The sequence below is a fragment of the Macaca mulatta genome, chromosome 12 (genome assembly GCF_049350105.2).
Source record: "Macaca mulatta isolate MMU2019108-1 chromosome 12, T2T-MMU8v2.0, whole genome shotgun sequence".
Taxonomy (NCBI): domain Eukaryota; kingdom Metazoa; phylum Chordata; class Mammalia; order Primates; family Cercopithecidae; genus Macaca; species Macaca mulatta.
In genome coordinates, this window is record NC_133417.1 from 83587321 (window position 1) to 83605533 (window position 18213).

Sequence of the window (18213 nt, forward strand, 5' to 3'; positions counted from 1 at the left end):
AAAAGAATATAGTATATTTTTTCATGTCATTAAACATGGTAAACTCCAAATATTTTGAGATAATTTTAAATAAAAAAATTTCTAAATAATTTATATAAAAATATATAAACAAATATAAAATGACTAATTATTGAATGAATAATCTAAAATAATATAATTTTTCTGAATAGTTTTATTTATTGATTTATTAAAGATATAATCAATTTTTATTAGGTTCAGAAAATTAAATTCAAAAATCTCTCTGTCAAGCTATTATGGATATTTCTAAATGTTATTCCCAGGGGCTATGCACATCTCATTGTGGAATGTAACAAATAGTTCTTTTTTTTTTATTCACCCTGAATTTTTTATTTTGTGCTTTATCAGTGGAGATGATCATTTTTCCATAGGAACAAATTGTCAAGGCATTACATTGAATATCTTAGATTCTTCACATCTTAGAAAATTATCAATATATGCATTCCCCCCACACCCCACTTTAAATTTACTTTGTTTTATTTTTGGTTTTGTTATTTTTTTCTTTTTTTAAAAAATAATTTCAACTTTTATTTTAAACTCATGGGATGCATGTGCAATTTTGTTATGTGGATATATTTCATGATGCTGAGGTTTGGGATATGAATGATCTTGTCAGCCAGATAGTGAGCCAGAGGGCAAATAGCATGTGTGTTTATCAATGACTATGAATTACATATCAAATTAGTTTTGATCAATTATGTCTCAAATTATCACTTAAATGATGAACTATACTAAATAATTCATATACAACTAATAGGTGCTTTAAGTTTGGACTTGAGATATCTATACCATTAAGTTAGAACATTTAAGAAAATTATTATTGATCTAATTCCTTATACAGATTAAAAGACTGAACTATGGAGTCTCTTTTTTCTTTTTCTTTTTTTTCGTGGTGAAATATACCTAACATAAAATTTACTATTTTAGCCATTTTTAAGTATACAATTCAGTTGCATGAAATACAGTCACAATGTTGTACAACCATCAACACTATCCATTTCCAGAACTTTTACATTATCCCAATATACAGACTTTTTTAAAAAAGAGAAATAGTTCCAATAGGGTATAAGGAAAATTTGAAGCTTCATGGGATTCTTATATGTATACCCTTATAGGGTCTCTGCCTGTCTCCTTAGTTTTTATCAGCCCCAAACATATTCATTACTTAATCTCCAAAGCATATGAAAGAAATGGCACAACCCGGGAATGTACATTCCAATTAAGGCACAATATTCACCCACTGGGCAGGAGACAAGGTGGATAAAAGATACTAGATGAAGAAAGGCTAGAAACTTATCATAAACCTCTAAAGTTGAAATGATACCTATGTTGCAACATAAACAGGGCTTGAATTTTAATCAAGTGTGAATACTTTTATTAAGTCACCAAAACAAACTAGCAAAAAGAAAGCTACAAGATAAATACCTGCTTTCTTTCCAACCACCGGCACTGTTACTGGGGCAGGGATGGGGGTTGGTTCAGGTTCCACAGGAGGTGGTTTGATTGTTTTCACTTCTGTAGAGAGATGTCCATTGCATTAATGTATCAATTTGTCACTTCCTAAAAGCTTATTTGGTGGCTTATTTGCCTCTTCTGATATAATTTTGAAATCTTTGAATAACTAGTTTTTAAGAGAATAGTATGTTAAGCATATTGAGACATTAGAAATCATTTGATACATACTGACTTTCACCTACTATCTTTTATCAAGTACATGTTATGTGTGTGAATCAAGAAGGAATATGCTGTTGACATTGAGGATAAGCTTGCTCACCTGCTTCAGGCTTTGGTTTCGGTTCAGGTCCAGGGAGAGGTATTGCTGGCTTGATTTCAGGCACTGAAATAATTCAGAGTAGAGGGCAGATTATTACAGGATTTTTGAAGTTTTTCACAAAGTCAAAACCAAAATTAAGCCCACATATCTTGGAAGATATTAGAATTTATATACATATAATTATCAAATCAAGTATTTGATTAGTTTTCATTTTAAACAAAATATTTGGAAAATATAGTAAGGCAATGTTCTTGGTTTAATGTTGTTATTTATCTCATTGCCCATAAATACAATTTTTTTTTCTGGTAACTTATTTTGCAACTGGGTAATCATTAGCCAATTGCATAGGAGAGTGAGATGGTAAAGAAAATTAAGCCATATGTGATGAACAGATTAAGGTCATGTGTTCAAATCTTTATGTCAGTGTAACAATATTTTAAATGATACATATTTGCATTTTTAGAGACAACTAAGAATGCCAGTAGATTTGTACCTTTTGTTGGTTCAGGAATCTTCCTTTCTCTTTTTGTAACAGTAGGTACTTCAACCTCTTCAACAGGTTTTGGAGGTGGTGGTTCTGGTACTTTAAGATAATAAGATTTTTTTTTAGTGTTAATATTTGAATAGGGAGCAACTCATCTGAAATATCAATTTATTTTTCAAAAACTCTATTGATGGTTTTTTAAAAAACCTTATAGTTTATCAATTTCTATTTTATTTTCTTGACTCTGCTTTCATTTATTTTTCTTCCTTTTATTCCATCAACTTGTCTTCCACTCCCCATAGCTCTCTCCTTCTAAATCACTTCTATAATAGTTCCCAATAATTACACCCTTTGAGAAGAGGCTAATGATAAAAGCCAATCCATTTAAAAGCTCCCAGATTATGAAACCTTTGCTGACAACCTCCCATGAATAGCCACTTGATTATTTCAGTCATTTCTACTGGAGGAACTTAAGTTGCAAAGGAATGATAAGAATGAAGTGCAGGGAAATACATGAATGGATTTGGGAATTACTATAAAACTATTTAAACAGAAAGCAGACAATGGAAAACAAAGACTACATCACAGATGAAATATGAAGCCATGTTTACATCTAACTTCATTTATGTTTACAAGATAAACCTTTTGTTAAATGTCCATTTTGTTAAAAGATATTCTTATAAATTGTCACTGAGATTCCTACCTGCAGGTTTTTTAACTTTTTCTAGTTTTTTAGGTTCTACTTTAGGCTCTTCTTCTTCAGGTCTTTTTCTTAGAACTTTAAAGACAAAAAGGCTTATATGTAAACCAAGACAAACTAATGAAGATGTTGAATAAGCTTGACAAATGCAAATAATGTACAAAGCAAGGAAAATGAAAAAAAGCATGCTACCTAGCACTCTGGAAAGTAAGCATTTACACTAAAAGTTTTTTCTTTTTTTTTTGAATCAAAGGTTGTTACGTTAATTATAATAGCACTCAAAGTTACTTTGTTTCTGTCTTGATAGAGGGTATATTCTGAGACAAGTCTGTGGGAGAAACAGCTCCAACACAAAATAAATAATTTGAATAGCAACGAATTGTAATAATAATTAAATGTTAATGATTTAATGAGTATGTAAATAAGTAGAAACTTTACTTAAGCAGAGATATCTAAAGAAAGGTAGCCTAAAAATCAGAATTCTATGTGAAGACAATGTTAGAACTTAATTCTTCATTTGACTATCTTGTTTCACATTCTTTAATATTGTATTAGTCGGAAAGAAATGTTCAGTTTTTTAAGGATGTTATTTATTAGTTGTGGTGATCCTGTGTCATGCTTTAAAACTGAATATTGAATTTAAGCTAAAGTAGTTTCATGTAAGGTATTCAATAGGTTTAGTGTACTTTACTACATAATTTGGTTATGAAAATGGCAGTCATGGTTGTTGTTAGTTTAGAATATTATCAACTTAGTTATGCCTATTAACATTTTAAATTTCAAAATACTGTGAATGCTCACAAAATTTCTGTCTTTTTTTTAAAAAAAGATCTGGAAATGACATTTTTCTTAATTTTCAGTGAAACTACAAACAAATTTTGATAAATAGCAAACCAATTCAAAGAAAACCAAAGGACAGAAACATTTTGTAAGCTTTCAAGTTCATTTTTAAAATTACTTAACGCTGACAGAATGGTCGAAAAATACTATACCGCTTTTCAGAACAACTTCTTCCTTTGGTTCAGGTTTACGTTCAGGAAGTAATTTGCGAACTTTCTTTTCACCTCCAGGCACTTAAAAGAATATGATTTCAAATTTTGAAGTGAATTTATATAAAAACGGAATTTCAACAAGAAAAATGTCTCTCCTAAAACTAGTTAACTGTAGTGCATTAAGTAACAATTTTCACTGCATATAAATACCACAGAATTTAAGTTTAAATGATACATTTCAAGTTATCTCCTCTGTATAAATATCTATACAGCCTTGTGATGAAATTCAACTCCATTAACTGCAGGCAAATGTATTCATTTTAAATGCTTGTAGAGGATGTTGCTCTGTACTGACTTTATGAATCTTTAATCAAATTATAGGGTCAGCATCTTTGTCCCAAACTGCAACTGCAGATTGTCCAAATTTATGATGTTACCTCCCCGACCACTAAATGTATGAAAATGATACTGGCAAGTGTTAGTGCCATCATTCAGTCTTCTCCACTGAGGGCAGATGGTGGCCAAGGGTTCCGATTTGTGACTTTGATGCTGGGGAAGGGCCATATCTCACTTTCTGAACAGAAAAAGAGTATCCTTTCTTAAGATTTCCTTTTTGAAATAATACTGGATAAAATATTTAAAATTATAGAATTATAAAATCTCAAAGCTGGTGTTGGAAGCTCATTTTTCATGAATAAGAAAATGTTCTTCATTCAAATTAAGGAATGCAAGGGATTCAAAATTAATTTCCTCTACAGTGAATACTGAGCATGGTGGGTGATGCTATTTTATAGAGCAGCCTCTTTTGCTATTACGGCCCTCACAGATTTGAATGGTGAAAGAAAGGAACATGTAGTGATTATTAAACCTTTTTCCTCTCTACTAATGTCAATTAAAATCTAATTTAGAACAGTATTTATTTGTATCATGTAACTATTTGCTCACTGTCAGAAAGCTGAATTTTTAGATATTTCTGTAAAATTTCCTATTTAGGGCTTCAAACAAGATATTTGCAACTCATTAAATTTTTTTATGTGATAAAGATAACATTGCTTAACTCTTATTTCAAAAATTTAAACCTGCAATAGGCAAATATGTATTTCATTTTGAATAATCACTTTTTTCTAATGCCAAATATTTTAAGTAAAAATTTTACAGTTAAACATTACATATTTTATCCAGGATAAATTGTGTTGGCCTTCAATACTATTTTAAAGGTACCAATCTTCTTAGTAACTATTTTTATTGCTCAAACCCAGAAGGAAGCACATGCATCTAATTAATGTAAAGCGAGGAGGCATAATATTGATTTTCTTTACTGATATAATGGACATAGTGAAAATATATCTGTGCGTTTTTTATATTATTATTTTATTTTAAAAATCTTATTGATATTTGAGAACCCACCATTGTAGCTATTATTTTTAAAGTCATTATGTGTGATTATGTGCTATTTTAATGTTTATGATCAATATCCATGATAACATTATTTTGTAATCTGCCCTTTATGAAATCAGGAAGTGTATATTTATATGGATGACTTTTTTCCCCAAAATTTCAGAGTGACCAGAAACAGTCTTAATTTCTAGGTCTGAATGTGTTGATTACTTGAACAGAACACTGCTACCTACTAGAAAAATTAAGTTTATTTTTGATAGATGTTTTCTAGACTCTTATAATTCATTTAGTTTTCTTTAGGGTCTAATTTTAGATGAGACCTTATTAGGGAAAATACTGTTTACAGAAAAATACATTTTAAAAATTACCTACAGCAATAAGGAAATTTTTCTGAAATGTGAATTCTGTACACCTCAGAGAATGCCTTAGAGCCAGTGAGAAGAGACTGACATGAAAGTCCTAAGGAAATCCCTACAAATAACCTTCATAATATAAAAGGAAGATAGGACTTATTTTTAATGCTTATTACATTGGCTAAAATGCTTATGTCAGGGAAATGTCAAAACAGTTTACTAATAGCTCTCAGCATTTTAATCTCACATGTCTCTTGATATCAATTTTGGCTAACCAGTAAAATTTGATATTTTTAAGTTTAGGAAAATGCAAGAAGACATATGCAGATGAGACGAAGATAGACCATGTCTATGCAATGTATGAAAGGGATGGGAGACAAAGGAAGCCACACTTATGAGCCAGGACCATAAAAGCCACAGAGATATAAGAAATGAATGGGACTACTCTCTGATGATTGAAAAAGAGAGACAGAACATTCAATGGAGGCAGAAAGAGCGAGGAGTCAGGAAAAGGGCTACCACGTAAGTATGTATTTTTCAGCCTGTGAAATACCTTTCAGAGGTGTAAGCTCCACTTTTTCTGGAACTTCAGGTTTTTCAGGAACTTTCTTCTTTGGAACAGCTTTAAAGAATATGATTTTACTTTTGTTATTTGTATATTTAATCTGAAGCAAGTGATTAACTTTCTACTCCAAGAATCAAAACCAAGCTTTGCTTATAACCAGAAAGCATTAATAACAGCCAAGAACAGCTTCCAAAGAACATACAAGCAGCATTCGAACCATGAAAACAGACTGCAGTTTTACTCCAAAGCTCAGTAGTTAATTAAAGACCGGCAGAGAAATAAGGCAATTTTTGTTATTGGCAAGAGGAAGAAATTTTCCTTTGAGCATACATTTTACGTTAAGGGAAATGTATTTATGTGTGTGTCCTCATGGAGTGTCAATTAACAGATGGGTGGCCTTTCAAGAGGTGCCAGAGGGTCCCCCTAAAGGCCATGAGGGTTGTAGAGGGCAAGAATCACCAGCAGCAATGTCTTATGCTGGAAGACTCTGGTTTGCAGATACACAGGTCTGTATGGGGAAAGTGCATATCTAAGATTACATCTAGATAATTTTAGATTGGGGAATCATATGACATCACAAGACAACTTTTTGTTAAAATAAGAATAATATGTTTTTGCCAGTTTGTTTCAGCTTTTAAAGAAACTGATATTTTTAAAATTAAGTAACATTGTGTCAATTCATAGAAAAATCAAAATATAAGAAGGTGGAAGAGAAGTTTAATAATAGGAAGGGATGCTGGATACCAAATGTCTTCATAACCACTCTTTCCAGCTCCCCTGAGAACCACACAGAACACTTCTTTAAGTTGCAAGAAAAAAAGAAAAAAGATAGGGGAACAGTAACAAGTCATTCATATGCTTTCCTTTCATGATATATAGGCACATATCAGCTATTGGAGATCATAACTATATTACTTGTAATATATTTAAAAGCACATGCAATTCTTTAAGAACAAAGTTTTGGCTTTTAAGTAAATGTGTTACTGCAATATTGAAAATATCTTGCAAAGATTTCTTATACATTCCTTAAGCATAAGACCACAATGATATGTATAGCAATCAGGCTTTGAAATCAGAAAACTCTTTTCTACCCACTCCACAAAAGAAAGTTAATTGGATAGCCCCTGCATTCAGATATCCCAATGACGCTATCAGTGTACTTTCTGACTTTTGCAGCAGCAGGCATGACATGACAAGCAACCCAGGAACCATGGGGCAGCAGAAGACACAACTGTATGCAATCTCACAGTACAATCATGTCTGAAAAAGTACACACTTCTAAAAGTCATACATTTCTTGCAAGCATCATTTCAGATGGCTGGATAGAAGTTTGAAGCAGGCTAATAAAACTTTGGAAGTGGTATTTTTACCTTTAAGTTGGAATATTTTCTCCTTCACATCTTCCTTAGGTGGAGCAGGTGGCGGAGCTGGGGGTCTTGGTTTGAGTTTTGGTTTCTCAATAACCTTCTTTTCAGGTTCAGGTTCTTGAAAGAGTATTTCAGAGGTGTTAGTATATGTATATGTTAGCATGGGGATATGTAGTATATTTAATAGAAATTATATATATAATTTCTATTTTATATATACACACACATATATATATATATGTATATGAAGTAAAAAGTTTACTTTTTAAGGTACATAATACCAGTATCCGACACAAAACACAGAACATAAAACATAAAAATATCAACCCTTTACATAGATGATGAGAAATACAGCAAAGGCACCAATAACAACAACAAACAGAGCATCCAGACAAGCCATAATTGACATGAGATAAACAGTACAAGTTATATGGAAACCTAAGAATGAGGTTCACATTTAAAACGAAGAATACATACAAATGGGAACAGACATACTACATATGTACAACAACATAAACTGTATACATTTAAAGAGAAAGAATATGATAAAGAAGATTTAAGTCCACTGGCTTGAATACCTTTTACTGGTATTTCTTCAGGCTGTGGTTCAGGTTCAGGCTCTTCAGGTTTAACGTACTTTTCAATTTCACGTTCTTTAAAGAATTTTGACAAAGGATACGAGGTTGTAAAGTTTTTCAAAAAGACTCATAGAAATTTCACGTTGATGCAAAGATTACAGTCACAAAATAAAAATATACAATTGATACAAATTCACGTATAGAAAAATTCACATATAAGAAAAAGTTCTTATACTTGAACTGCCTATTAATTAGATTATTCAATGTATATTGATGGCAAATGAGATGAGTTTTAAAATTTGATACTGTGTTATCATTTGGGGATCCAAGGCAATTATTCCATTTTGCTTCAGTAAACTGTACCTTTTGGAATTTATAATTACCAACAAGAGTAACCAAATTAAAGATTATAATTTGAAAGAAGTGTAACTATTTCAAAAATAAAGCAGTCAAACATGCTAGACAGATCTTGTATATAATTTCAAGAAGGAATAGTGTCCTGTAAATGCTTTTGTAATTCTAACAGTAATCTTCAGGAGATTAAAAAAATTTTTATATATATATATATATATATATATATATATATACCTTCAACAGGGGGAGTCTCTTTTCTACCAATGGTTATAGATGCTTTTTCTTCATATATTATTTCCTCAGGAGTCTCTTCAACTTTAAAAAATATAGTGTTTTATTTTAGACTATATTTAGAACAGAATACTGCAACTACTATTCTAACATATCAACCTAGCTACATTAAATAACACTCTATAACAGATTATTCAGATGACCCCCAAATATCAATAACTTCAATACATGAGACAGACAGACAAATACATAAGATTCATCTACAATCAAAGCAAGAGGATGAAGACAATTGTCATCTTTACAAGATTTATGGAGAAGCCATGTACCTTCAGCAGGTGGAGCTTCTGGCTCTGCAGGGATAGGCACAGACACTTCCTTTTCTGGGATGATTTTCTCGGGCACTTTGGGCACTTTAAAGATATGATTTTGTTTACTATTAAGAATTTAGAAGGCATGCAAGACTGTCTAAAGAGCAGGCAAAGAATGCAGGGGCAAGAGCTTCATCTTAGAAGATTTCATGGGGAAAATGGCTTCTGAGACATGGCACCGTTTTGGACATCCTAATTTTATATATGAATCTTCTCAGCCTTCTTCATTTGCTTCTAGTCCTCTGTGTACTCTTAATTGAAGATGTTTTCCCACTGGTCTAACTTCGACACTTAAAAAAATTTGCTGTACATTTTCTGAGTAATTGTTCCTTCATACTCAATTCTTATTTCCATGTGAATGACTTTAAGCTACATCTCTAGGCCTGATCTCTTTCTTAAGCTCCTGAGGCATACTCCCAACTTTTATGCTTTAAAGGTGAAAAATACATCTACCATCTTCCTCTAACATGTGTTCAGAGACCCAATGAACCATTCTTTTGGCCATCTAGCTTTAAACCTTACAATGATCTTGGGCTCCTCAATTTCCCTAATGGTTTTGACAATGGTCAGAGGCCACTCAGTCTCCATCTCTCTCAAACCCAGTGCCCCTTTTCATTTCTACCACCACGGATCTTGTCCAACTCTTAAAGACCTTAAATAATTACAATGGGTCTTTACTATTTAGCAGCTGAAATTGCTGTCAGTTACCTTTCTAAAGCCCAAATCCTGTTAATATGTAAGCCTGCTGCAAAACCTTTGAAGCTTCCTATTGCCTATAGAAAAAAGTACAAGCCTTTTTCTAGCATTTGAAGTACTCCAAAATATGACCCCATCTTTATATCTGGTATTATCTTTCAAGACATTCCACAGTCAATTCATACTCAAATTGTATAAGTTTACTTGAAAGTCCTTGAACATTCTAGATCCTTCTATCTCTGTGCCTTTCAATATGCTCTTCCCTTTCCATAGGATATCATGTCCTCAATTTCTTTCTTTTTTTTTTGAGACAGCTCACTGTGTCGCCCAAGCTGGAGTGCAGTGGCATGATCTCGGCTCACTGCAACCTCTGCCTCCTGGGTTCAAGCAATTCTCCTGCCTCAGCCTCCCAAGTAGCTGTGATTACAGGCACATATCACCACGCCCAGCTAATTTTTGTATTTTTAGTGGAGATGGGGTTTCACCATGTTGGCCAGGCTGGTCTTGAACTCCTGACCTCAAGTGATCCAACCACCTCGGCCTCCCCAAGTGTTGGGATTACAGGCGTGAGCCACCACATCCGGCCTCATTTCCTCAATTTCTACATGTAAAAGTCCATCAAAATTTAAATTCAATTATTCCATACAACTTCCCATGATGCCTTTGCCTGAAAGTAATCTTTTCTTGCCCTGTGTTTCTGCAGCCCTTTGTATTCACTTGCTATGTGTAATCACTTCCTGTGTGTATTAGAGTCCTGTTATCTTTCTATCCTCTCACTGGATTTAACTTACTTGAAGACAAGATCAGGCCTTAATTTTTCTAATATGATGTCTTGTTAATGGTCTACATTCAACAAAATATGTTGAATTGAGCTGTTTGACACATTGAATGAGAGGTTCTTTTCTACTAGTTGTAACCATGTGATATATCACAGCACAACTGAATCCCATTCATTTTTTCACTCCTGCTTGTCTGTTTCATTTTTTCCCCTTCATTATTTCCCTTTTTTCTGTGCAATGTGGTTTTAACATAAATTCACAATCAGTATGTTTTTCTCTAAGACCTATTATTAACATGCTTAAATAGCAGTTAGAGAAATCTATTTTTTCTTCATGGTAGGTACCTTTTTCTGGAAGAACTTCTGGTTTTTTGGTAACAGGCACAGGTTCTTTCCTTACTGGAACAAGTTTCTTGGGCACCTCAGGCACTTTGAAGATATTAGTTTTGTTTTAAAAAGAGTATTTAAAAACATTTTTAAATATTAAGAATAAAAAACCTGCATTTATTGGAGCAGCATTAAAATTAATGAAAGCAAAATAAGGAAATTTTTGTCCTTAGTTATGCAGTGACAACGAGGACAACTTATTGGATTCCACTTTAAGATATCAGAATATTTTCTTTTTTATGATGCCAATGATGATGTGAATACCTTTAGCTGCTGGTGTTTCTGGCTTCTTAACAGTTGGGACCTTCTTCACTGGAACAACTTTCTTTGGCATCTCAGGTTCTTGAAAGATATTAGTAGCATTTAATAATACAAAGTTGCAAGATGTAAGATATACATACAAGTTTATTGAACACCATAACATATAGGTAAGAGTTAACAAACGTATGATATAACACAACACACAATAAGAAAAGAGTGTAAAATTGTAGACACCACAAAAATGAAGTATTCATTTTAACATGAGTACCTTTAGGAGGTGGTGCTTCTGGTTTTTTGATGACAGGAACTTTCTTCTCTGGGATGATCTTCTTGGGCTCTTCAGGCACTTGAATAATAGGAATTTCTTTTAGAATTAGGTGATTACAATGAAAAATGTAATGCTAATGAATGAATTAAAAGCCACACATATTTCTTGGTATATGTGGGACCAAATTCTGTGGGACCAAAGTTTTATGTGTAGAAACGACTTTTGTTCTTAATGTAGTCAGATTTCAGGCAACAAGGTACAAGACTGATATTTTGCCTTGAAGAAGATATATAGACACAAAAATGAAATGACTGTATTTTCCCATACAGTGAATTCTGCTTCGTACCTGCTGGAGGTGGGGCTTTTGGTTCCTCCTCTTCTGCAACAGGTACCGGCTCTTCCTCTTCAGGAGCAATTTCCTCAGGTTCTTCATATACTTTGAAGATATTAGTTAATTTTATTTCAATGTATGGAACAATATTCTAAGATGCACAAACACTAAACACGACACATAGTAATCTTGATTTCTTCTTTTGTTTCAATTAATACCTTCTCTTATTTTTGTTAAGATAAAATCTATCTCATTTGCACTAACTTCTTCGTCTATTGATTCGAATGCTTGCAAAGCCCTTTTAGTGTTTAATGTCATTTATAATCATTAGTTCTCCTGTCTTACTTTCTGTGTACATTGGAGAAGCTTTGTTTAATACAGCTTACTATGACTTATGTAGATACTGTGGACCAATAACCCAAAATAGATTTGAGATTGGAGCTAATTTAGAATGATGAATTAAGACAAATAATTAAAGGTTAGAAAATGACCAAGAAATAATAGTTAGGAAGGAAGAAGAACAAAGCTTCAATTAGAAATAGTCGCAAGTGGCAAGGTCATTAATGATCGGTCTCACGTGTACCTTCTGGGGGAGGAGACTCCACTCTTTCCGGAACAGGAACAGCTGGTTTCTCTTCCAAGACAGGTTTCTTTGGCACTTCTGGCACTTTAAAGATATTAATTAGTTTTTATTATGAGTAGTTGAGAAGTATATTAAATTTATACCACATCTACTTCACATTTTGCTCAAATAACCCAGGGACAGATCCAAGAACAAATTTCACAATAAGGTCAGTGATCTGTCTTTGGATCCTCATATAGTGGGGAGGAAAATACGGCCTATTAAAAATAAAAAAACCAAGTTAGTAAACTTTTCCAATGCTTGTAATAAGTAAATATATCACTTTTAAAAGTCAGTGATGCTATTAAAAAAGCATTTACACCTTAAAAATCCAGAATGACAGTTTTGTAGTTGTGGATTTAAGAGGATTGGCAAATAAAGGGTTTGATAATAGGTGACTTTTTAGACAACGGTGAGTGCTTTTCTGCAGAATCTCATTAGTGACATGTACCTTTTGCTGGTGGGACTTCTGGCTTTTTGGGAACAGCTACTTTCTTTTCTGGAACAACTTCTTTTGGAACTTCAGGCACTTCAAAGATATTAGTATTTTAACATTAGAAACAATCACCAGTAAACATCCATCACATTTACACAGAACAAAACCTTTTAGAAGCTGGGGGCTCCATCTGCCTCCATCAAACAGTGGAAAGCTACATATACCTTTAGCAGGTGGGGCTTCTGGCTTTTTGGGAACCACTGGAGGCACCTTCTTTTCAGGAACAACCTCCTTGGGCACCTCAGGCACTATAAAAGATATTAGTAGTTGTTTAAGCTCATGGTTTCAATGAAATGTGAAAATCATGAAGCAGAACAGTGGAATATGGCATTTTAAAGACAGTTTTTTGATAGGGAGTTAGTGGCAGTGAGGAATACCTTTCGCCGGTGGTGGTTCAGGTTTTTTGGCAACGATAGCAGGTGCTTTCTTTTCTGGGACAGGTTTCTTAGGTGGCACGGTCACTAAAGAATTAGAAGGTATGTTTTAGAAAGAATGAAGATTGAGAAACGAGACAAAAGCTCAGAGCGCCCAGAATTATCAGGGCAGGAAGGGGAAAGAGCGGCCGACGTGTCCCAGCAGCTTTCTTGCCAGGTACCTTGTGGAGGCGCAGCCGGCTCTGGCTCTTCCACAACTTCAGCAGGAGGCTCTTCCGGGGCAACTTCCTCAGGCTCCTCGAAAGCTTTAAAGACATGAGCTCATTTTAATGCCAGAATTGACTAAAATACATGCAATAGTTTCCACACACAAAAAAGGTTTTTACAACACTAAGGAGAGAGTTTGTATTTTAAAAAACAGTAATTTGAATAGTTTCATTATTACCTTCTGGAGGAGGACTTTCAGGTTTGGGAGGGATAGCTTCAGGCACCTTCCTTTCTGGGACAGCTGCCTTTGGCACCTCTGGGACTTTAAAGATATTAGTATTTTCATTATTAGACAAAGTAAAGACAAACAAACAATATCAAACACAGCAACATGAGGGTGTCTACCTTTTGTGGGTGGCACTTCAGGCTTTTTAGGAGGAGCCACCGGCACTTTCTTTTCAGGAACAACTTCTTTGGGAGCCTCAGGCACTTGAAAGATATTAGTGAAATTATATTTAGGCATTATGAAGACCACTAGAAAAATATTTTCCAGAGCAGAAGAGTTTGATCTTCGGAAGCCTAAAATCAGTGATAAATACCTGTAACAGGTGGGACTTCAGGCTTTTTAGGAGGAGCCACTGGCACTTTCTTTTCAGGAACAACTTCTTTGGGAGCTTCTGGAACTTAGAAGATATTAGTGAAATTACATTTAGAAGTTATGAAGACCATTAGGAAAAATATTTTCAAGAGTAGAAGAGATAGATCTTCTGAAGCTTAAAGTCCATGACAAATACCTTTAACAGGTGGCACTTCAGGCTTTTTAGGAGGAGCCAAAGGCACTTTCTTTTCAGGAACAACCTCTTTGGGAGCCTCTGGCACTTAAAAGATATTAGTGAAATTACATTTAGGCATTATGAAGACCACTAGAAAAATATCTTCAAGAACAGAAGAGTTCAATCTTCTGAAGCCTAAAGCCAGTGACAAATACCTGTAACAGGTGGGACTTCAGGTTTTTTAGGAGGAGTCACTGGCACTTTCTTTTCAGCAACAACTTCTTTGGGAGCCTCTGGCACTTAAAAGATATTAGTAAAATTACATTTAGGGGTTATGAAGTCCACTGGAACAAAATATATTCAACTGCAAAAGAATTAGATCTTCTGAAGTCTAAGGTCAGTGACAAATACCTTTAACAGGTGGGACTTCAGGCTTTTCAGGAGGAGCCAAGGGCACTTTCTTTTCAGGAACAACCTCTTTGGGAGCCTCTGGCACTTAAAAGATATTAGTGAAATTACATTTAGGGGTTATGAAGACCACCAGAAAAAATATTTTGAAGAACAGAAGAGTTTGATCTTCTGAAGCCTAAAGCCAGTGACAAATACCTTTAACAGGTGGGACTTCAGGCTTTTTAGGAGGAGCCAAGGGCACTTTCTTTTCAGGAATAACCTCTTTGGGAGCCTCTGGCACTTAAAAGATATTAGTGAAATTACATTTAGGCATTATGAAGACCACTAGAAAAATATCTTCAAGAACAGAAGAGTTCAATCTTCTGAAGCCTAAAGCCAGTGACAAATACCTGTAACAGGTGGGACTTCAGGTTTTTTAGGAGGAGCCACTGGCACTTTCTTTTCAGCAACAACTTCTTTGGGAGCCTCTGGCACTTAAAAGATATTAGTAAAATTACATTTAGGGGTTATGAAGACCACTGGAACAAAATATATTCAACTGCAAAAGAATTAGATCTTCTGAAGTCTAAGGTCAGTGACAAATACCTGTAACAGGTGGGACTTCAGGCTTTTTAGGAGGAGCCAAGGGCACTTTCTTTTCAGGGACAACTTCTTTGGGAGCCTCTGGCACTTAAAAGATATTAGTAAAGTTACATGTAGAGCTATGGAGACTACTAAAAAAAATATACAGCAGAGGAACTGGATGTTCTGAAACTTGAGGTCAAATGACAAGTACCTGTAACAGGTGGAACTTCTGGCCTTTTAGGAGGTACCAGTGTTTTCTTTTCTGGGGCAATTTCTTGTGGAACTTCAGGCGCTTGAAAGATATTAGTAGTTTTTCACTTAGGTTAATGAGATAAATGGACTGAAATATTTCTAAGATCAGAAGAGATATTTCTTCTGCAGAAAAAGGACCGGGGTGAAAAATACCTGTGGCAGGTGGGGCTTCTGGTTTTTTGGGCGGAGCCTTGGGAACTTTCTGTTCTGGGACAACTTCTTGAGCTTCAGGCACTTGAAAGATATTAGTAGTTTTAGACTTAAGTTAATGAAGAGAAATGGGCTAAAATTGTTTACAGTAGGAGAGAAGATATCTCTTCTGCAGAATGAAGTCAGGGCCAAATTGTACCTGGCACAGTTGTAACTTCTGGTTTTTTGAGTGGAGCCATGGGAATTTCTTTCTCTGCGGCTTCTTGAGGAACTTCTGGCACTTGAAAGATATTAGTAGTTTTATACTTAGGTTAATGAAGAGCAATGGACTAAAATTGTTTTCAGGAATGGAAGAGAGATTTCTTCTGCAGGATAAGGTTGAGCTGACATGTACCTGTAACTGGGGGGGCTTCTGGTTTTTTGATCGGTGCCTTGGGAATTTTCTTTTCTGGGACAACTTCTTGAGCAGCTTCAGGTACTTGAAAGATATTAGTATTTTTATAGTTTATGAATGGTGAAGGCATATTTTACAATGATTGTGAGGGGTACAGAGAATAAGTTTTTCTTAACAGAGGAGTGGGAATAAATACCTTTTGCTCGTGGGGCTTCCGGTTTTTTGGGCACAGCCACAGATACTTTCTTTTCAAGTACAACTTCTTTAGGAGCTTCAGGAACTTTGAAGATATTAGTATCTTTTAGTTAGAAGCTATAAAGGGGGAATATCGACTCCACATTGACCCAAGCAAATACAACTTGTTAGATCCGCAGACTTTTCTGTACACTCTTTCCCCAGGCCCCCCGGACTGACAGTGTGTAATGATACCTACCTTTAGGAGGTGGAGCTTCTGGCTTTTTGGGAGGAGGCACTGGTACTTTCTTTTCTGGGACCACTTCCTTTGGTGGCAGCACTTCAGGCACTTCAAAGATATTCGTAATTTATGTTTAGAAAAGGTGAAAACAATAGATGCCTTTTGCATATAAGCACACACCAAGATACTTTGGATAGCAGTTGACATTTGTTTTATTTAGAATTATATCATCTTTAAGTAGCAGGATTTTTAACATATAATTTCCTAGTTAAAATAACAATCGTTTTTCTCCTATAGTTTGTATAGCTTTCGCATACCTTCTGGGGGAGGACTTTCCGGTTTGGGAGGGATAGCTTCAGGCACTTTCTTTTCTGGGACAGCTGCCTTTGGCACCTCTGGGACTTTAAAGATATTAGTATTTTCATTATTAGACAAAGTAAAGACAAACAAACAATATCAAACACAGCAACATGAGGGTGTCTACCTTTTGTGGGTGGCACTTCAGGCTTTTTAGGAGGAGCCACCGGCACTTTCTTTTCAGGAACAACTTCTTTGGGAGCCTCAGGCACTTGAAAGATATTAGTGAAATTATATTTAGGCATTATGAAGACCACTAGAAAAATATTTTCCAGAGCAGAAGAGTTTGATCTTCGGAAGCCTAAAATCAGTGATAAATACCTTTAACAGGTGGGACTTCAGGCTTTTTAGGAGGAGCCACTGGCACTTTCTTTTCAGGAACAACTTCTTTGGGAGCCTCAGGCACTTGAAAGATATTAGTGAAATTATATTTAGGCATTATGAAGACCACTAGAAAAATATTTTCCAGAGCAGAATAGATCTTCTGAAGCCTAAAGTCCATGACAAATACCTTTAACAGGTGGGACTTCAGGCTTTTTAGGAGGAGCCACTGGCACTTTCTTTTCAGGAACTACCTCTTTGGGAGCCTCTGGCACTTAAAAGATATTAGCAAAATTACATTTAGAAGTTACGAAGATCACTAGAAAAAATATCTTCAAGAGCAAAAGAATGAGATCTGAAGCCTAAGGTCAGTGGCAACTACCTTTAACAGGTGGGACTTCAGGCTCTTCAAGAGGAGCCAAGGGCACTTTCTCTTCGGGGATAAACTCTTTGGAAGCTTCTGGCACTTAAAAGATATTAGTGAAATTACATTTAGGTGTTATGAAGACCACTAGAACAAAATATTTTCAAGAGCAGAAGAATTAGGTCTTCTGAAGCCTAAAGTCAGTGACAAATACCTTTAACAGGTGGAACTTCAGGTTTTTTAGGAGGCACCACCAACACTTTCTTTTCCGGGATAATCTCTTTGGGAGCTTCGTGCACTTGAAAGATATTAGTATTTTTACACTCAGAAAATACAGAGACGACTAGATAGATACACAGACATTTTCAAGAACAAAAGAGCTCTTCTTTTTCCCCTGAGCCTGAGATCAGTGGTAACAAGTTCCCATAATAGGTGACGTTTCAGGTTTTAGAGGAGGAACTTCTGGTACTTTGTTTTTGGTAGCCATTTCTTTGGGAGATTCAGGCAGTTTGAAGATATTAAAACATTTACACTTGAGTCACAAGAGTCAACACAGACATGATTCACATGTACACATCAAAATAATCTTCAAGGCTGGAAAGGTGGTCCT

At 34.8% G+C, this 18213-nt stretch overlaps 1 protein-coding gene across 4 annotated transcripts in view; it reads right to left on the reverse strand.

Moving 5' to 3' along the window:
- TTN (titin) overlaps positions 1–18213 on the reverse strand; it is a 273480-nt gene that overhangs the window by 112893 nt on the left and 142374 nt on the right. For 3 of the 4 annotated variants that reach the window (XM_015110458.3, XM_077957272.1, XM_077957273.1), the window contains 5 exons: positions 3969–4049; positions 2980–3054; positions 2286–2375; positions 1793–1855; positions 1444–1533 (listed from right to left, as the gene is read on the reverse strand). In XM_015110458.3, coding sequence (XP_014965944.3) covers positions 1444–1533; positions 1793–1855; positions 2286–2375; positions 2980–3054; positions 3969–4049 — 399 coding nt within the window. Of the gene's footprint in view, positions 1–1443; positions 1534–1792; positions 1856–2285; positions 2376–2979; positions 3055–3968; positions 4050–6272; positions 6342–7654; positions 7769–8229; positions 8305–8817; positions 8899–9140; positions 9225–11001; positions 11086–11307; positions 11386–11572; positions 11651–11918; positions 12009–12486; positions 12571–12976; positions 13055–13185; positions 13270–13398; positions 13483–13616; positions 13701–13840; positions 13925–14007; positions 14092–14201; positions 14286–14396; positions 14481–14590; positions 14675–14786; positions 14871–14981; positions 15066–15175; positions 15260–15371; positions 15456–15561; positions 15643–15755; positions 15837–15951; positions 16033–16146; positions 16231–16342; positions 16427–16579; positions 16670–16878; positions 16963–17045; positions 17130–17239; positions 17324–17429; positions 17514–17621; positions 17706–17817; positions 17902–18213 lie in introns of all 4 variants that reach the window. The other variant, XM_077957271.1, reaches the window with a different exon arrangement.